The 21,758-nt window shown below is 38.9% G+C and overlaps 1 protein-coding gene across 3 annotated transcripts in view; it reads right to left on the reverse strand.

The window, feature by feature from the left end:
* nbn (nibrin) overlaps positions 1–21,758 on the reverse strand; it is a 95,886-nt gene that overhangs the window by 45,002 nt on the left and 29,126 nt on the right. For all 3 annotated transcript variants that reach the window (XR_011885819.1, XM_072256689.1, XM_072256700.1), the window contains exons 7-12: positions 20,395–20,582; positions 17,876–17,973; positions 15,593–15,716; positions 14,078–14,365; positions 12,916–13,366; positions 7,818–7,985 (exon numbers count right to left, since the gene is read on the reverse strand). Coding sequence is in view for 2 of the 3 variants with exons in the window: in XM_072256689.1 (XP_072112790.1) it covers positions 7,818–7,985; positions 12,916–13,366; positions 14,078–14,365; positions 15,593–15,716; positions 17,876–17,973; positions 20,395–20,582 (1,317 nt within the window). In the remaining variant the exon portion in view is untranslated. The remainder of the gene's footprint in view (positions 1–7,817; positions 7,986–12,915; positions 13,367–14,077; positions 14,366–15,592; positions 15,717–17,875; positions 17,974–20,394; positions 20,583–21,758) is intronic.

Consider the following 21,758-nt stretch of genomic DNA (forward strand, 5'->3'; position numbering starts at 1 on the left):
AATTCTTTGAAGAAATAACAAGCAGGATAGACAAAGGAGAAATGGTTTGTGTTGTGTACTTGGATTTTCATAAGGCCTTTGACAAGGTGCCACACATGAGGCTGCTTAACAAGCTATGACCCCGTGGTATTCCAGAGAAGATTCTGGCATGAACCAAGCAGTGGCTGACTGGCAGGAGGTGAAGAGGGGGAATAAAGGGAGCCTTTCCTGGTTGGGGGCTGGTGACTAGTGGTGTTCCATAGGGGTTTGCATTGTGACTGATTCTTTTTACATTATATGTCAATGATTTGGACGATGGAATTGATGTCTTTGTTGCAGGTTTGCAGATGATACGAAGATAGGTGGAGGTGTAAGTAGTTTTGAAGAAGTAGAGGCTACAAAATGTCTTAGACAGATTAGAAGAATGGGCAAAGAAATGGCAGATGGAATACAGTGTCAGGAAGTGTACGGTCATGCACTCTAGTAAAATAAAGGGTTGACTGTTTTCTAAAGGGAGAGAAATTACAAAAGACTGAGATGCAGAAAGACTTGGGAGTCCTTGTGCAGATTCCATAAAGGCTAATTTGCATGTTGAGTCTAGAGTGAAGGCAGCAAATCTGATATTAGCATTCATTTCAAGAGGAATAGAATATAAAAGCAAGGATGTAACGTTGAGACTTTATAAAGGACTGGTGAGGCCTCACTTGGAGTATTGAGAATGGTTTTGGGCCCCTTATCTTAGAAAGGATATGCTGAAACTAGAGAGGGTTCAAAGGAGATTCATGAAGATGATTCCAGGATTCAACGGCTTGCCATACGAAGAGCACTTGATGGTTCTTTGCCTGTATTCACTAGTATTTCGAACAATGAAGGTTGACCTAATTGAAACTTATCAAAAGGAGAAAGGCCTTGATAAAGTGGATGTGGAGAGGATGTGTACGGTGGGAGAGTCTAAGACCAGATGACACAGCCTCAGAATGGAGGAGCATCCTTTTAGAATGGCAATGAGGAGGAATCTCTTTATCTAGAGTGGTGAATCTGTGGAATTCTGTGCCACAGGCAGCTGTGGAGGCCAAGTCTTTAAGTATATTTAAGGCAGAGGTTGATAGATTCTTGATTGGTCATGGCACAAAGAGATACGGGGGCAGTGGGGAGGGGCAGGAGAGGCTGGTGATTGAGGCTGACAGGAAAAATGGATCAGCCATAATGAAATAGTAGAGCAGACTTGATAGGCCAAATGGCCTAATTCTGCTCTTATGTCTTATGGTCTAAATTAGAGTGGAAAAATCCCCACGGCTTGACAAGGTGTTTCCTCAGACCCTGTGGGAGGCTAGTGCAGAAGTTGCAAGTACCTAGCATAAATATTTTAAAAAAACCTTAGCCTAGGGCAGGTTTTCTCAACCTGGGTTCCGTGAGAGGTTGCAGGTTTTTCTGCAAGAGATCGTGATTTAAAAAAAAAATCTTTTGAACTTTGTGCAATGCGTGTTGTTAGTGCTGGCAGGCAGTGACCAAGCAACCCAGTTGGAAACCTTGTTAGCGGTCCCTCAGCCCAGTACGGCAGCGAGCAATAGGACCATATTTATTCTCAGTTTTTGACACGAGATAGGGGAGCCTGTTGATAATTGGTGAGTGCTCTATTGCACAGAGGGGAGGGAAGAGGGAAGCAGGCTGATGGCGAGCGCTGTATTGCATGGATGGGAGGATGGCAGACTGACGAGGAGCATGAAGTGCTTTTTCCCAGCATCGAATAGAATTGCCCAACTTGAGATGTGATGTCAGCCTCTACCTTCTGAATTACCTTCCTCAACTTCCCCTTTAGTGCAACAGGCTGAGTTATGAGAATGAACAACTCTACTGGTGGAGTAGAAAATTGGAGGGAAATTTTCATTCTAAAGGAGGAATTTTTACACTCCACGACTCAGCTGCTGGCCTGCCACTTTGCTGTTTTAAACGTTGCAAAAGGTGGATTGTGTAAGTTTGAAATGAACTGCATTTTTTTTTGCAGTTTTCTCATTTAGTTATTAATTATGCCATTGTTTTTTATATTTTATTAACCCCTATTCCACTGTGCCTAGACTGCAGCAAACAATTTTAAAATGCAGCAATGACTCAGCAAAAGTGAAAAGTCAACTTAACTGCAAATCACCGCTATATGACACGTAAAAGTGCTGATTATTTTAAAAAGCTACTGGAATCTCAAAGCAAACAGTAAAGCTTTTAACTAAAATCAGCTTACAACTTTTATTTAAATTAAATCTACCAAGCCTACTTTTAGAAAAATTAAATTCCATTTTGGCTTAAGCCAGTTTTTTAAAAAAAAATTACTATGAGTTTTTAAAATTTATGATAGAAATGTGTTTCAAGAAAGGCAAGCCAAGCTTAACAACCTGTTATTTTATCCCCAAGAAAGGTTGGCTAAAAATTCATTATTTACTCAAAAGAGCATTGACAATTATTTTTTGATTATTATCTCCACAACTTATTGATCATGCTAATGTACCATGAGCTGCAGATATAATAACTTTTATGCAGCAGTTCACTGAGACCTGAAAATTATTTCAAGGGCTCCTCCAAGGCAAAAAGGTTGAGAAAGGCTGGCCTAGGGGAAGATGCCAGAGAACTGGAGGATAGTTAATATTGTTTTGTCATTTAAGGAAGGCTCTAAGAATAAGCCAGGAAATTATAGGCTGATGAGCCTGATGGGAAAGTTTATGTTAGGAATTCTAAGGGATCGGATATTTCAGTATTTGGATAGGCAGGGACTGATAAGAGCAGTGAACTTTTTGTGTGTGGTAGGTCGTGCCTAACTAATGTTTTGAGAGTTTTTCAAGGAAGTTACGAGGAAAATTGATGAAGCCAAGGCAGTTGTTGTCAACATGGAATTTAGCAAGGGAAGGAGGTTCAGTTCCTTAGCAATGTTATGTTGAAATTGTATGAGACATTGGTGAGGCCTAATTTAGAGTACTGTGTGCAGGTCTGGTCTCCCACCTACAGGACAGATATGAGTGCAGAGAAGTTACAAGGGTGTTGCCAGGCTTGAGGACCCAATTTATAGGGAAAGATTAGGACTTTATTTCTTGGAATGTAGAAGACAGAGGGGAGATTAGATAGAGGTTTACGAAATTATGAGGGGTAAAGATAGGGTAAACGTACACAGGTTTTTTCCATGGAGGTTGGATGAGACTACAACTAGAAGTTATAGGTTAAAGGTGAAACATGAAGTGTTTAAGGGGAACGTGGAGGGGAACCTCTTTCTTCAGAGGGTGGTAAGTGTGTGGAACAAGCTGCCTGTGAAATTGGTGAATGTGGGTTTGATTTCAGTATTTTTGAGAAATTTTGATAGTTATATGGATGGGAGGGATTTGGAGAGCTATGGTCCAGGTTGATGGGACTAGGCAGATGAATGGTTCAGCATAGACTAGATGGCCCAAATGGCCTGTTTCTGTGCTGTAGTGGTCTATGACTCTTGGTAACAAACATATGTTACATTTAAACTTACACATAAAACACGCCCCATTAAATAACAATAGAAAAGCAATCATCATAACTTGATATTGGCATCAAATGCAAAGAAACTATTTGACCTTCTAAAACTGTTGGGACGAAAGGTTATTTTTTTGTATTAACAACAGAAATTAATGATTGCAGAAGAAGCAAAGCATCAAAAAAATCTTACCACCAGAGTGATAAGGCTGAGGAAGGGGAAAACAGAAATAAATCAAAGATAGCATGCAACAGAGATTACAGAAAGAACAGGCAGGAGATAAAATTTAATCAAAGCCAGTGGCATGAGATACAGGGCAATAGAGGTGTGGTGCAGTTAGAACAGAAAGCAACAAATACTGGACTGAGAATGTTGTATTTGAATACACACAGCATAAGGAATAAAATGGACGATCTTGAAATTCAGCTACAGATTGGCAAATATGACGCTGTGGCCATCTCCGAAACTTGGCAAAAGGATGGCTGCCATTGGGAGCTGAACATCCAAGGACATAATGTATATCAGAAAGATAGGTTAATAGGCAGCTGGGTTGGTGTGGCTCTGTGTATAAGAAATAATATTAAATAATTGGAAAGAGATGACATAGGATGAGGTGGTATAGAATCTCAATGGATTGAGTTAAGAAATGTTAAGGGTAAAATGGCAGTTGTATACAGGCCTCCGGACAGCAGCCGGGATGTGGATTACAAATTACAGCAGGAGATAGAAAAAGCGTGTCAGAAAGGCAATGTCATGATAATCATTGGGGATTTTAACATGGAATTGGATTGGGAACAAACCAGGTCAGTACTGGACCTCAAGAGTGGGAATATGTAGAATGTCTAAGGGATGGCTTTTTAGAACAGCTTGTTGTTGAGCCCACTAGGGGATCAGCTGTGCTGGATTGGGTGTTGTGCAATGATCCGGAGGTGATAAGAGAGCGTAAGGTTAAGGAACTCTTAGGGAACAGTGATCACAATATGATCGAATTCACTTTGAAATTTGAGAGGGAAAAAATAAAGTCCAATGTGTCGGTATTTCAGTGGAATAAAGGAAATTACAATGGCATGAGAGGTGAACTGGCCGAAGTTGAATAGAAAGGGACATTTGCAGGAAAGACAGCAGAGCTGCAACGGCTGGAGTTTCTGCAAAAAATGAGGGAAGTGCAAGACAGATATATTCCAAATAGGAAGAAATTTTCAAAGGGAAGAAGGATACTACTGTGGCTGCCAAGTGAAGTCAGAGCCAAAATAAAAGCAAAAGAGAGGGCATACAAGGAAGCCAGAGGTAGTGGGAAAATAGAGGATTGGGGAGCTTTTAAAAACTTAAAGAAGGAAACTAAGAAGGTCATTCGGAAGGAAAAGATGAATTATGAGATGAAGCTGGTAACTAATATCAAAGAAGATACTAAAAGCTTTAAGTATATAAAGGGTGAAAGAGTCAAGGGTAGATATAGGACCAATACAAAATGACACTGGAGATATTGTAATGAGAGATGCAGAGATGGCAGAGGAACAGAATGCATATTTTGCATCAGTCTTCACAGTGGAAGACGTCTACAATATACCGGACATTCAAGAGTGTCAGGGAAGTGAAGTTTGTGCAGTGAAAATGACAACTGAGAAGGTGCTCAGGAAGCTTAATGGTCTGAGGGTCGATAAATCTCCTGGACCTGATGGAATGCACCCTTGGGTTCCAAAGGAAGTAGCTGGAGAGATTGCGGAGGCATTAACAATGATCTTTCAAGAATTGATAGATTCTGGCACTGTACCGGATGACTGGAAAATTGCAAATGTTATTCCGCTATAATACTGTAGACCTGTTAGCCTGACATCAGTGGTTGGGAAGTTGTTGGAATTCATTGTTAGGGATGAGATTACGGAGTACCTAGAGGCACATGAGAAGATAGGCCAAAGCCAGCATGGTTTCCTGAAAGGAAAATCCTGCCTGACTAACCTACTGCAATTCCTTGAGGAAATTGCAAGCAGAGTAGACAAAGGAGATGCAGTAGACGTGGTGTACTTCGATTTTCAGAAGGCCTTTGACAAGGTGCCGCAAATGAGGCTGCTTAGCAAGATAAGAGCCCATGAAATTACAGGGGAGTTACTAGCATGGCTGGAGCATTGGCTGGTTGGCAGAAAACAGAGTGGGAATAAAGGGATCCTATTCTGGCTGGCTGCCGGTTACCAGTGGAGTTCCACAGGGGTCAGTGTTTGGGCCACTGCTTTTCATGATGTACGTCAATAATTTGGACTACGGTATTAATGGATTTGTGGCTAAATTTCCCAGTGATACAAAGATAGGTGGAGGAGCAGGCAGTGTTGACGAAACAGAGAGCCTGCAGAGAGACTTAGATAGTTTAGGGGAATGGGTAAAGAAGTGGCAAATGAAATACAATGTTGGAAAGCATATGGTCATGTACTTTGCTGGAAGAAATAAACGAGCAGATTATTATTTAGATGGGTAGAGAATTCAAAATGCAGAGATGCAAAGGGACTTGGGAGCCCTTGTGCAAGATATCCTAAAGGTTAACCTCCAGGTTGAGTCGGTTGTGAAGAAGGTGAATGCAATGTTGGCATTCATTTCTAGAGGTTTAGAATATAAGAGCAGGGATGTGATGTTGAGGATTTATAAGGCACTCGTGAGATCACACTTGGAATACTGTGTGCAGTTTTGGGCTCCTTATTTTAGAAAGGATACACTGACATTAGAAATGGTTCAGAGAATATTAACAATAATGATTCCAGGAATGAAAGGGTTACCATATGAGAAACGTCTGGCAGCTCTTGGGCTGTATTCCCTGGATTTCAGGAGAATGAAGGGGGGATCTCATAGAAACATTCTGAATGTTAAAAGGCCTGAACAGATTAGAGATGACAAAGTTATTTCCCATGGAAAGGGATTCTAGGACAAGAGGGCAGGACTTCAGGATTGAAGGATATCCTTTTAGAACTGAGATGTGGAGAAATTGCTTTTGTCAGAGGGTGGTAAATCTGTGGAATTTGTTGTCATGAGCAGCTGTGGAGGCCAAGTCATTGGGTGTATCTAAGGCAGAGATATTTAGGTTCTTGATTAGCCAGGGCATCAAAGGGTATGAGGTGAAAGCAGGGGAGTGGGGATGACTGGAAGAATTGGATCAGCCCATGATTAAATGGCACAGCAGACTTGACGGGCCAAATAGCCTACTTCTGCTCCTATATCTGATGGTCTAAAACTGAAAACGTGCAATAATACAGTACTATACAAAACCCTTAGGCACATATATACAGCTGAGGTGCCTAAAACTTTTGTAGAAGAAACAAAAGATGTGAATTTTATTTGGGACACTATTTGGGAAACAGGACAAGTCCAACCCAGCCAATTACTGCCCTATCAGCCTTCTCTCAATCATCAGCAAAGGGGTCTTGGACTGCAACTCATGGACTGCAGTGGTTCAAGAAGGCAGCTCATCACCACCTTCTCAAGGACAACTAGGGATGGGCAATAAATGTTGGCTCAGTTGGCATCGCCCACATCCCATAAATGAATACATTTTAAAAAAGAAAAAAAAAACTATGCTGCTTAATAGGACAGAAGACTATTGGTGAACAACTTTTAACTAGCATCAGTTGCGTGCATTTGTGTGGCCGGTTTTAAATTGCATCAATTGCATGTGCTTGTGTTCAAAAAAAGCAGTGATTTTTATCATTGCTAGTTGGCAAGAAATAAGCAGTAAGACAATTCAAAACTGTATTGCTCACCGCAGTTTCAAGTATTCAGGCTTGGAAATGCCAGAAATGGCCAGAAGTGAAAATAAAACGATTTCATTGCTTCATCAAGTTAAGAACTTTGAAGAATGCAAAGGTATCAGCAATCATCTTAAATGTTACAATGAAAAAAAAAGATTTAGAGGATGCAATCTCATTGAAAGCATTTTATGAAGGCAGTCCAGTATCTGCACTAGATGCCTGCACTGATTTTGTTCAATTACAATCAAAGGAACATGGCAGTGTACCCTGGATGAATTATTTTGTCAGTAACTATTAGGAATTAATACAGATTTATAGTGTTCTGATTTGTCTTCTTTTATACCTTTTTAACTACAGGTATTCCCATGAAACTTCTGCTAATTGTGACAGCTGCTTAATTGGGCCAAAAATGTACTGGTCCTAACATGTCCCAATTGACCAGAATCCACTGTATTGTGCATTTTTTAAAACAAAACATTCAGCTACTTTTAAAGAAAGATTTGACCCAGTTCATATAATAGCATATACATTTCTTTAAGTTTGCTGAATGATCATTAATTGTTTAGGTAATGTAATTCATAAACCTATTTACTATCTACGGTACAAATGTGAAAACAAATATTAACCTTTGTAAATTTTTTAAAGTTCTTCAGTTGGGTGTCATTGGCATTGTTATTGGAGATAGGTTGAGTCGCTCTTCCAGGCTGAGTAACAACAAGTGACTTGAACACAGTTAACATAAGTTTGCTTGGAGTAGTATCATAATTTTCAGATTGCTGCAGTAATTCCAAATGCTATAAAACAAAGAAAAAAATTATCAAAACAACTCTAAAATGATGGAACATTAATTTGATAATGGACTTTTTCATGAAAATGCTGTATTTGGAATCATAATTAATATTTATAAGATCATTTGATAAGCAGTGTTTTGTAGTGTAAATGACAGAAAGGAATTAAAGTTATAGAACTTCCATAGAAGTGATATAAAATTATGTACACTCATTTCCTCCTAATATGTTTGTACTGCTTTGAAGAGTTTTATAATGTACTTTGAACATCTAATTCTTTCATTAATCCAGAAAAGAATCAACTGTGTCTTAGAAAATAACTTTTTTTCAAAAAACAGCAATTACTTTTCAAAAAAGATAGAATCTGATCTAATACCAGATGTAGAAATACACCCCAAATACTACATTAATATGGGGATTTATCCTTTTATTCCATTAGAAGCAGCAGGTTCATAAAGGTAACCTGCTCATGTTGCTCCAGTGGATTCCAAAATGGATCCAACAGGACACCACAATCTTTCATAGGTTCCTCAAATGGGGAGATCTGCTTCTCTATTTGCTGGTAATAACCACATAATAATCAAGTCTTCCTTCTTCCAATTCCCTCTCAACCCCATTCTCATGCTTTTCCCCATATCCCTTTATGCCCTGATTAACCAGAATCAGAATCAGGTTTATTATCACCGGCACGTGACGTGAAATTTAGTAACTTAGCAGCAGCAGTTCAATGCAATACATAATCTAGCAGAGAGAGAGAGAAAAAAAAATAAAATAAAACATAATAATAAATAAACAAGTAAATCAGTTACGTATATTGAATACACTTTTAAAAATGTGCAAAAACAGAAATACTGTATATTAAAAAAGTGAGGTAGTGTCCAAAGTTTCAATGTCCATTCAGAATCAAGAATCTATCAATCTTTGCCTTAAATATACATAAACACTTGGCCTTCACAGCGAATTCCACAGATTCACCACTAACTGGCTAAAGAAATTCTTCTTCATCTCCGTTCTAAACGGACACTCCTGAATTTTGAGGCTGTGTACTCTGGTCACAGACAACCCCATCATAGGAAACATCCTCTCCACATCCACTTTATTGATGCCTTTCAACACCAAATATGTTTCAATGAGATAATCCCTCCTTCCAAATGACTTGTCTAGCTTCAGACCTTTCAGTTTCCAAAACACTGTCTTCTAGTAATGGCAACTTCATTTGCTACTGCCCCCTGGCACTCTTGAACTTCTGGCACATTATTCGCGTCTTCCACAGTGAAGACTGATACCAAATATTTATTAAGTTTGCCTGCCATTTTTCTTGTCATTAGTACCTCTCCAGTATCATTTTCCATCGGTATGATATCTACTCTCACCTCATTTTTACACGATATATCTGAAGAGATTTTTGGTATCCTCCTTAATATTATTGTCTATCTTACATTTGTATTCCATTTTTCCCTTCTTTATGACCAGGCCCAGAGCCATCAAACACTCTTCACATGACAAACTCTTTAATCCTGGAAACATTTTCATGAACTTCCTTTGAACCCTCTCTTGTTTCAGCACATCCTTTCTAAGGGCCCCAAACCTGTACACTGGTGAGTCCTCACTCCAAGTGAGGACTCACCAGTGCTTTATAAACAGTCAACACTACATCCTTACTTTTATTATGTAGTCTTCTTGAAATGAATGCTAACATTGCATTTGCCTTCATCACCACAGACTCAACCTGCAAATTAACCTTTAGGGAATCCTGCACAAGGACTTCCAAATCCACTTGCACCTCAGACTTTTTAAAATTTTCTCCTAACCCTTTCATTTTTTTTACTGAAGTACACGACGATACACTTCCCAACACTGCCTTCCATTTGCCACTTTTTTGCCCATTCTCCTAATCTGTTTAAGCCCTCTGTAGCCTCCCCATTTCCTCAAAGCTACCTGCCCCTCTACCTATCTACCATCTGCAAACTTTGCAACAAAGCCATCAATTCCATCATTTAAATCATTGACATACAACGTAATAAGAGACCACGTCTTGTCTCCCTTTCTCTTCACCATTTACACCTCGGACTTCAACTACTGCACAGAGTCTTGTCATCGTCAGAAGTTTTTGGATGGCTCTGCCATAGTTGGATGCATCAGCAAGGGAGATGAGGCTGAGTACAGGGCTACGGTAGGAAACTTTGTCACATGGTGTGAGCAGAATTACCTGCAGCTTAATGTGAAAAAGACTAAGGAGCTGGTGGTAGACCTGAGGAGAGCTAAGGTACTGGTGACCCCTGTTTCCATTCAGGGGGTCAGTGTGGACATGGTGGAGGATTACATATACCTGGGGATACAAATTGACAATAAACGAGACTGGTCAAAGAACACTGAGGCGTCTACAAGAAGGGTCAGAGCCGTTTCTATTTTCTGAGGAGACTGAGGTCCTTTAACATCTGCCGGACGATGCTGAGGATGTTCTACGAGTCTGTGGTGGCCAGTGCGATCATGTTTGCTGTTGTGTGCTGGGGCAGCAGGCTGAGGGTAGCAGACACCAACAGAATCAACAAACTCATTCATAAGGCCAGTGATGTTGTGGGGATGGAACTGGACTCTCTGACCGTGGTGTCTGACAAGAGGATGCTGTCCAAGTTGCATGCCATCTTGGACAATGTCTCCCATCCACTACATAATGTACTGGTTGGGCACAGGAGTACTTTCAGCCAGCGACTCATTCCACTGAGATGCAACACAGAGCGTCATAGGGAGTCATTCCTATCTGTGGCCATCAAACTTTACAACTCCTCCCTTGGAGGGTCAGACACCCTGAGCCAATAGGCTGGTCCTGGACTTATTTCCTGGCATAATTTACATATTACTATTTAATTATTTATGGTTTTATTACTATTTAATTATTTATGGTGCAACTGTAACGAAAACCAATTTCCCCTGGGATCAATAAAGTATGACTATGAATCGGTCCCAATACAGACCCCTGTGGAACACCACTAGTCACCAGTAGCCAACCAGAAAAGGCTCCTTTTATTCCCACTCTTTGCCTCCTGCCAATCACCCACTGCTTTATCCACACTGGAATCTTTTCTCTAATACCATGGGCTTGTAGTTTGTAAAGCAGCCTCATGTGTGGCATCTTGTCAAAGGCCTTCTGAGAATCCAAGTACACAACATCCACCAATTCTCTTTTGTCTATCCTGCGTGTTATTTCTTCAAAGAATTCTAACAGATTTGTAAGTTAAGATTTTCTCTTGAGGAAACCATGTTGACTTTGGCCTATTTTGTCATGTGCCTCACCTCACGTATCTCAAAACCATATCCTTAACAATCGACTCCAAGAACTTCCCAACCAGAGGTCAGACTAACTGGCCTATAATTTCCTTTCTTCTGCCTCCCTCCCTTCTTGAAGTATGTAGTGACATCTGTCATTTTCCAGTCTTCTGGAACCAATCCAGAATGTAGAGTTTCTTGAAGACATTATTCCACAATCTCTTTAGCCACCTCTTTCAGAACCCTGAGAATACTTGTATAAAAGAAAACAGTTCTCAGGACCATATTCCTAACATAACCCAGGGACTGTAGTACTTCAGCTTGATGCTCGTTTGCATCAGATTATCTTCATTCCTTTTAACTATTTAGGGTAATCTTTAAATGTCTCAATGACGTCAAGCTTAATTTTGTACTCTACTTGTGGTCTCCAATACTTTGACACGAAGAAGAAACAGAAAAAGTTTACTGGCTGTAAATATATGATTTTCTATATATTCTCAAACTCTGCTGTACAAACATATGCACTGAGGGCATAATTTTAATTATCGTCGACTTTCAATATTAATGGAAAAAAATTGAATATTCATTTTCTGAACAGAGTTTAACACCTCTGATGTACTAAATCTTTTCCATAATGGATAATAACACAAAGTATGCAATACAATTTCTATACATCATGATAATCTATACTTGTACTAAAACGTGGCACCTACTTATTTGATTAAAGCACTAGCTCGTAAGTTTAATTAATAGCTTTAATTATGTTCCAAATATTGCTTCAAAATTCCAAATATAGTCCAAATACTTAAATTTTAAAAGCAAATCCAAATTCCCAAATGACAATCATATTAACAATTAAAACTGCAGCAAAGTACAAGAAATGGTCCGCAATATATCTCAAGGTAGATTGTAATAATAAATGCACATACTGAGTACTTCAAAAAATTCAATGATAAAAATATTGAAAACTTCTTAGGCAACTGGAAGTTAAGGTAGAATGAATAATTTCAACAGGGCTAGCAGAAACTTCATTTAATTGATCTTAACTTCCCTAAGATGAAACTTGCAATGTTCCATTTTCTACCCATCACTTGAAAACAGTCAACAGGTCAGACAACAATAGTGGAAAGGGAATCAGAATTAATGGCTCAGGTCTGAGACCTTTCATCAAACTCTGTCTCTTTCTACAAATGCAGCTTGATGACCGGAGTTTTTCAAGCATGTTCTGTTTAATTCAGATTTACAGCATCGGCAGTTTTCACTTGTTAACAGTTGTTGCAGAGTACCCACTGAACATAAACCATAATTGATTCACTTATTATTATATTTTTTTCCTTCTTCTTCTATATTATGTATTGCATTGAACTGCTGCTGCTAAGTTAACAAATTTCACAACACATGCCAGTGATAATAAACCTGATTCTGACTTGATGGAATACTAAAAGATAAATCTAATAAAAGAAAAACTACAGAGTACTCCTTTTTAATTATTGTGTAGGAGGTTTGGTGGTAATTTCTTAAACATAATGGCAAGGGTTGAATTTAAGAAGCTGTTATTTTATCTTGCAAAGGAAGGAAGCAGCTATTAGGTTTACATCATCTTTCTATTAAAATGATTGTTCTATATGCACACAAGTAAAACCATTAATTTAAACAAAGCATTACTCACAGGTATTTTAACCCCATTCTCTGACACGGGTTCATTTTTCACATCTGTCATATGCTCATCCTTCATACTGTATGTCAAAACGTCAAGTTCTACCTTTCTCCTTTTACTCTCTCCCAGTAGTTGATCTCCGGAAAATATCACGTCATCTTCCAGGTTTTCTTCATGTTTTCTTTTTTCTGTTTTAAACTCACACAGAAGTTCATTTTTCTGTGGGACATCATCTCCTGTTGTTTTTGCTTCATCTAATGGTCCAGCATTACCTTTTGAACACTTGGCATTGGATTCTGTTTTGAGGTTTTCAGAAAAATATTTGGTCTGTGTACTCTGCTTTCTGCATTCAGAATCTTTTGTTTCCATTGTGGAATCAATGTGTGGAGGATGATCATCTAGTAGGTCTGGGCCCTCTGTTCTTGCAAATTTAGCCTGAGATAATCCAGTTTCCTCTCTTTCCCTGTATTTTTAATACATGCATATAAAAGAATTCAAGTTACAATCTCCTTTAATTTTCATTCCAGCTTTTTAATTCTGCTAAAGATAGGGATTGAAAGATGCACAGCAAGTACTACTAGTGTATTTTAGCTTAAGAGATCATCAGAATGCAATTCTCAATCGCTATCTAATCTGTTTACAGTAATGAAATGAAATATAAGATCATCAAACTGAACATGTTGACCTGTTCTTTTAATATGTAGGCAAAACAATTTAAAAACAATAGGAATGGAAATAAAATTGAAATAGTATTAAGCTAACCAAAGAAGGGAAAACCACCAATAGTTTCACTTGCTATACCCAGTTCCTCTTTCACACACCCAAAACCCTACCCCTGCAATTATTATCATCCTGTTTCTTTCCTCTCCTCCACCCATTCTATCTGCACATCACCGACATTCTATGATCAAAGAGTACCCTCCATCCTTGTCACTATTTTCACCCTTCTCTCCCCAATCTGCCTTTTATCCCTCCTCAATGCATCCAGCTATCAATTGCCAGCTCTAGCTCCACCCTTTACCCTCAATGGCTATCTGTCCTTTCAGTCTCAACCCAAAACAGCTTCTGTCCACTTCCCCTCCCGAGATGCAGCCTGATATATGGAGTTCCTCCAGCAGTTTTTTTTTAAACTGAAAGTTTCATTAGTTATCCTTCGTATAATCTGAAGTTTCACCTTTTTCTTTCCACTGGTTGGAAGTAGTCGTGGATAAGATGGGACTGTTTTTGGGAAGAGTTGTTGCCTTTTCTTTCAGCGTGCTTATGTTTTGTTGCTGTGGACGTTTTTTTGTTATCAATCGTCAATGTTTGTCTCTTTTCTTCATTCGAATGTTTTTTTTGTGTAGAATTCAGTAGACTCATGCTGAACGTTTCCTCTACTGCAGAGATATTCTGTGTTGCCACTTTATTACCCGTTTCCATTTCTGGTGTTTCTTCTACCACTTGTGCATGACTTCTGATTGATCTGTAAAATTTGACAGCATTTCATATAGTTAATTATCAAATTAGTTTACATCATTTCTTTAAAATGTATAGAATCTTTGATATACAGTGGTCCCTTGGAAGGTTATAAAGACAAGGAAATCTGCAGGTGCTGGAAATCCAAAGCAATGCACACAAAATGCTGGAGGAATTCAGCAGGTCAAGCAGCATCTATGGAAATGAATAGATATCAACGTTTCGGGCCTAGACCCGGTAACAGTAAATTTAAGAGGCATCCGGACAGAAACATATATCAGCAAGGCATAGAGGGATATGAAATTTATACAGAGAAGTGGATTAGTAGAGACATGACGGCTAGTATATACACAGCGCAAAGGACTTGTTTCATGCTGTACAACTTTAACACTGCGTTTACTAATAACAGAGGCAAAACACATACAGCAAGACAACTGCTCCATCTACTGTCTGACTTTCAGTTACAAAGCGTAAACTAAATATTGGTAAGGTTCGCCATGTCAGACTGTGTCTGTGGAGAAATAAGAGAAAAAAACTTCAGGTCAATGGTGAAAAACACTGGCCTGAAGCACTAACTTCACAGAAAATAATATATAGGTCTGCAGATGAAGGAAATAAGAAATAGAAACAAAAAGTTCTGGTAACACTCAGCAGATAAGGCAGCTTCTGAAAAAGATGCATTTAACATTCAGCCTTGGGATGCTTCTTCAGAACTAAATTAAAGAGTTTAATACTGTGCTTCTAAGAACACTACTGGGGAAAAAAAATCACTGATAGAACCATTGATTAGCCAATGGCAGCTAATCCATATCAGTACCGATTAAGGGTCCTGGCCCAAAACATCGACAGTTTATTCTTCTCCATTGATGCTGCTGACCTGCTGAGCTTCCCCAGTATTGTGTGTATATTACTCTGGATTTCACAGCATCTGCAGATCTCTTGCATTAATGTTTCCTTCTTAACAAATGTACAATCAACAGAAATATTTTCAATATTTGCCCTCATATTCTTTCAGAATACTAAATAGATTAATTTCAAGTATACATGCACCAATGAAGGTAGCTTGTAAAACTTTCAAAACTACTCTCTCTAATGTTTGCAACAGCCTACTAAATCTATGTTGCTACTTTCCATAACTTCAATACGCTTTCTATGGTTTTGAACACTACTGACTTCGTCAGTAATTTTAAGAGATCCAATCAATTAGATACAGTGGCTGAAAAACTGTACATGCCTTGTCCTTTGATCCTGCGTTGCTTGGGTATCTGGAACACATGCAATAGTTTGTGACAACTCCGGAGCTATCATGTCACTTTGAGAGAGTGTAGGACCTGGAATCATTGTTCGTGAACTAGTTTCTATAAAGGAAAGAACATTGCCCATAATGAAATAATTTACTTCTTCTATCCAACAAAATGAAAAATTATAATGATTCAGGAAAACACAGCCTTTTTTTTTTTACTCCTGACAACGGAAAGCAGATAAATACATCCTTTCCAGTATATTCCATGAGTATGCTCAGTGATTCATTCTTCAGTGAAGATGAAAATAAAATTAAAATTAAAGGAAACATGCATCCTTCATGCATTGTTATAGATCAGTATGTTTCAACTACACTACATTTTTAATGAACCGTTGTGTCCTTATAAGACCATAAGACATAAGACAGGAAATAGGCCAATCGGCCCAGAGTCTGCTCGGCCATTGCATCACGGTTGATCCCGCCCAACCCTATTCTCCTGCCTTCTCTCTGTAACCTTCGACGCCCTGACTAATCAAAAACCAATCAAAATCTACTTTAAATATATCCAATGACTTGGCCTCCACAGTCATCTCTGGCAATGTATTCCACAGATTCACTACCACCTGGCTAAAAAAATTCTTCCTTATCTCTATTCTAAATGGACGTCCCTCTATTCTGAGTTTGTTCCCTCAGGTTCTAGACTCCCCCACTATAGGGAACATTACTTCAACATCCACTCTATCTTGGCCTTTCAATATCCTTTAGGTTTCAATGAGATTCTCCCCTCCCCCCACCATTCTTCTAAACTCCAGTGAATACAGGCATGGGTCATCAAACTCTCCTCATGAACCTCCTCTGGACCTCTCCAATACCAGCACATTTTTTCTCAGATAAGGGCCCCCACATTGCTCACAATACTCCAACTGCAGATTAAACAATGCCTTATAAAGCCTCAGCATCAATTCACGCTCATATATTCTTGTCCTCTTGAAATTAATGCTAACATTGCATTTGCCTTCCTTACCACTGACTCAACCTGCAAGTTAACCTTTAGAGAATCCTGCACGAAGACTACCAACTTCCTTTGCACATCTAATTTATGAATTTTCTTACTGTATAGAAAATAATTTATGCTTCTATTCCTTCCACACAAGTGCATAACCATACACTTCCCTACGCTATATTTCATCTACCGTTTCTTTATCTATCTCTCAATCCATCTAAGTCCTTTTGCAGCTTCCACAACACTATCTGCCCCTCCATCTATCTTCGTATCGTCTGCAAACTTGGCCACAAACCCTTCAATCCTATCATCTAAATCACTGACATATAGTGTAAAAAGAAATGGTCTTAACAGCAACCTCTAGAGAACACAAGTCAGACAGCCAAGCAGATAAGGCCCTCTTTATTTCCACTCCTTGCCTCCTGCTAGTCAACCAATCTTCTATCCATACTTGCATTTTTCTTTTAATACCATGGGCTTTTATCTTGTTAAACAGTTTCATGTGTAATATCTCATCAAAGGCCTTCTGAAAGCACAAGTAAATAACATCCACTGACTCTCCTTTGTCTATCCTCAAAGAATTCCAGCAGAGTTGTCAGGCAAGATTTTCTCTTAAGGAAACCTCGCTGACTTTGGCCTATTTTATCATTGCCTCCAAATACCCTGAAAATTCATCCTTAAAATGGACTCCAATATCTTCCCAACCACTGAAGTCAAGTTAACTGGTCTATAATTTCTAATTTGATGAAGTCGTGAAATTGTTTCATTTTCACTCTTGGCAGTTTTTGGTATCTCCAAGCCTGAACGCTTGAAATAACAGTGAGCAAAACAGTTCTGAATTGGCTTACTGCTTATTTTTCACCAACTATCAGAGACAAAAGTCACTGCTTTTTGAACACAGGCACACACAACAAACAGAATTTAAAAACTGTTTGCTTGAAGTATGGTGTAGTGTCTAACAGCCTCACAAGTGCACACGACTAATGCAAGTTAGAAACTGTTTGGCAACGCTGCTGTCCTAATTAAACAGCATCATGTCCCAAATTAACGAAGGGAGTCCCAGCTATTGTCTCGGTTAGCATTAGTTCTTTAAGAGTTGTTCCAAGTAAGCAGCTGCCCCGATTAACCGGAATCCAGTGTATTTGTATTTATTGTAATAAAAAACGTTATGTTAGAAAATACAGCAACCTTGAATCTGCATTTTTGTCTTTCTGGACATCTCTGTATTTTTCAGCCACACTTTGAGCCAAAATCACTTGAACTAAACTTACCACAAATAGGCTTTTTGTGCGGGTTACAGTAATTATCTGTTGAACTGTAGATAACAGCTAAACCAATTTCTGCCTCGGGTATTGCACGCAATCCATTTCTACAAACAGAAAACATTCTGGTTTAAATATGTACAATCAAAAGGAAACCCAACCATGAACAAAAACACACTGAAGCAACAAGACCTAAAGAAATCCACCGCAGTGTGCTGAGCAGATATTTATAGTTTTAAAACTGCCAATGCAATATTGGAACAAAATTATTTGAAACTGTTGACTGTAATATTTACCTATTTACTCTAGTCCAACCTTTGTGAGTTTTTTAATATAAAGAACAGCTCAGATTTACATATCTGTTAACAAATCTACTAGATATAAACTGCATAAATAGAATTTAGTTACTTAGATGGGAATAGGAGTAGAGCTTTACTGGCTTTCAGTTATTGGTCGCTTGGAGGACAGGGATTCACTGCTGCAGGCCTTTTCACTGCACCAGCCACACTGATGGAATCTGGTTTGCTTCATGCCAGCCAGAAGGACCCTTTGCATCCAGATCAGGCAAATATAGGCATAATCAAAATCAGATTTAGTATCACTGACCTACGTCTGGAAAATTTGTTATTTTGCAGGAGTACAATGAAAGGCATCATAGTTACTCTAAATTACAAAAATATATTAATAGTGAAATACAAAAAAATAATGAGGAAATAGGAAATATTCATTGGTTCATGGACTGTGCAGAACTCTATCGGGGGGGGGCGGGGGGGGAGAAGCTATTCCTAAAATGTTGACTGTGGGTCTTCAGGCTCCTGTACCTCTGCCCGACAGTAGTGATATAAAGAGGCATAGCAAGATCTGAACCAGCAAAACAGGTTCTAAACTTAATTTCACAATGTAAACTGATGTTATTTAAGCTCATGTCCCTGAATTGCCAGCTCTACCAGGCAGATCTACCAGTGCCAGATCTACCAGTGCCAGATCTACCAGGCAGTTCCCTTTTATATTAAAGTAGAAACAATGGATAAATATTTTCAATAATTCACCTAATTTATACGATTTTTCCCAGAAAATATTGTAAATATTGGTAAGTTGATGGAGAAGATCCTGAGGGGCAGGATTTATGAACATTTGGAGAAGTATAATATGATTAGGAATAGTCAGCATAGCTTTATCAAAGGCAGGTTGTGCCTTACGAGCCTGATTGAATTTTTTGAGGATGTGACTAAACACAATGATGAAGGAAGAGCAGTAGATGTAGTGTATATGGATTTCAGCAAGGCATTTGATAAGGTATCCCATGCAAGGCTTACTGAGTAAGTAAGCAGGCATGGGATCCAAGGGGACATTGCTTTGTGGATCCAGAACTGGCTTGCCCACAAAAGGCAAAGAGTGGTTGTAGACGGGTCATATCCTAGATGGAGGTTGGTGTCTTGTGGTGTGCCTCAGGGATCTGTTCTGGGACCCTCACTCTTCATGATTTTTATAAGTGATCTGGATGAGGAAGTGCAGGGATGGATTAGTAAGTATGCTGATAGCACAAAGGTTGGGGGTGTTGTGTATAGTGTGGAGGGCTGTCAGAGGTTACAGTGGGGCACTGATAGGCTGCAAAACTGGGCTGAGAAGTGGCAGATGGAGTTCAACCCAGATAAGTGTGAAGTGGTTCATTTTGGTAGGTCAAGTATGATGGCAGAATATAGTATTAATGGTAAGACTCTTGGCTGTGTGGAGGATCAGAGGGATCTTGAGGTCTGAGACCACAGGACACTCAAAGCAACTGCGCAGGTTGACTCTATGGTTAAGAAGGCATACGGTGTATTGGCCTTCATCAATCATGGAATTGAATTTAGGAGCCGAGAGGTAATGTTGCAGCTATATAGGACCCTGGTCAGACTCCACTTGGAGTACTGTGCTCAGTTCTGATCGCCTCACTACAGGAAGGATGTGGGAACCACAGAAAGGGTGCAGAGGAGATTTACAAGGATGTTGCCTGGATTGGGGAGCATGCCTTATGAAAACAGGTAGAGCAAATTCAGCCTTTTCTCCTTGGAGCGACGGAGGATGAGAGGTGACCTGATTGAGGTGTATAAGATGATGAGAGGCATTGATCGTGTGGATAGTTAGAGGCTTTTTCCCAGGGCTGAAATGGCTGCCACAAGAGGGCACAAGGTTAAGGTGCTTGGGAGTAGGTACAGAGGAGATGTCAGGAGTAAGTTTTTTTACACAGAGAGTGGTGAGTGTGTGGAATGGGCTGCCGGCAACGTTGGTGAAGGTGGATACGATACAGTCTTTTAAGAGACTTTTGGATAGGTACATGGAGCTTAGAAGGGCTATGGATAACCCTAGTAATTTCTAAGGTAGGGACATGTTTGACACAACTTTATGGGCCTTAGGGCCTGTATTGTGCTGTAGGTTTTTCTATGTTTCTATAAACATTCAAATACTTAATCTCTGGATGTTGATTTGTTGCTCCCCCTTCAGTGTTAATCATTGATTTATATTCTCCATAAAGATACATTTCATACCGTTGCAATGCTCTCATTACAGACTCGATCCATTTTTCCATTGAATTTGAAATTTTCTGAGAATCTGATATACCAATATCAACAACACAACTTCCTGCTGCTTCAATTGGCAAAATATTTGATCCAGTACTCTCCAAAACTTTAGCGTCTCCTCCACCAAAAATTATAGCAGTATTCAGCCTCTTGTGCTGCAAGACAAGTGACATTATTAACTGCAATTAGAGATTTCATGACATTAAGAGCTGGTCACAAATAGTCACAGTGGATAAGATATTTTTGTAAAATAAAATTATGCACAGGGAATTATCTTGTAATCTGAATTAAATAATGAAGCCAAAAAGAAACCAAAATCCTGTGTTGGAATACTGAAAACAAACAGATTATTCAAATAATCAGTTTATTATTGTCATCTATACCAAAAAAGTGAAAAGCAGATCATTCCATACATCAGCATATCAAGGTAGTACAAAAAGAAAACAGAATGGATAACAGTGTTACAATTACAGAGAAAGTGCCACACAGGTAGACGAGTAAAAGTGCAAAGGCCATAAAGAGATTAAAAGTTCACTTTTAGCATATAAGAGATCCATTCAATGAATTTATAAAAGCATGACAGAAGTTGTCAGTGAGTCTGATGGTATGTGTTTGCAAGCTTTTTTAATTTCTGTCCCATGAGAGAGGGGAGAAAAAAGAATGACTGTGATGGGAGGGGTCCTTGATTATGTTAGCAGCTTTACCAAGTCTGCAGGAGGTATAGACAGAGTCAATGAAGGGGAGGCTGGTTTTCATATTAAGTAATTTCATCCTATGACAGGTGGAGCAGATGGAAGGTGCAACTAATCTGATGTCACAGGTTTAACCTAAGTGCCTGATGTTCCAGTTAGAATTCAGAATATGTTTGGCACAATGAGTTGCTGTGTTTTGAAAAGTAGTGGAACCTATATTAATAGTAATATCAAAGGAATCTGAAAATACTCTTGACCTGTAGTAAATCATAGCACTACAGGAAAACAGTGGGAGTGTAAGAACAATTGAATAACCCTTTCAGATATCCAGAACTGATATAACAAATTCAATACTTTCCTTCAATATTAAATGATTCAAATTGTGACTCTAAGAAAAGGCAAAATTCAAGGCAACCGTGTTGCTATTTAACAAGTTCATAGGAAAATGGCATGTTAATGGAAAACAAGTATTAAGAGATTCATTTTCATGTTTGTTTTCAAATAGGTAGGTGCAAGCTGAAAATGCCATGCAGCACTCAGAACCTATTTTGACATCTTTGATCATTGATTTACAAACAGCACACAGATGAGTAACATTTCTACCCAAATTAGTGGAAGTCCCACATAATGTGCAAATTC

The sequence above is a fragment of the Mobula birostris genome, chromosome 1, assembly GCF_030028105.1.
Source record: "Mobula birostris isolate sMobBir1 chromosome 1, sMobBir1.hap1, whole genome shotgun sequence".
In the NCBI taxonomy this organism is placed as follows: domain Eukaryota; kingdom Metazoa; phylum Chordata; class Chondrichthyes; order Myliobatiformes; family Myliobatidae; genus Mobula; species Mobula birostris.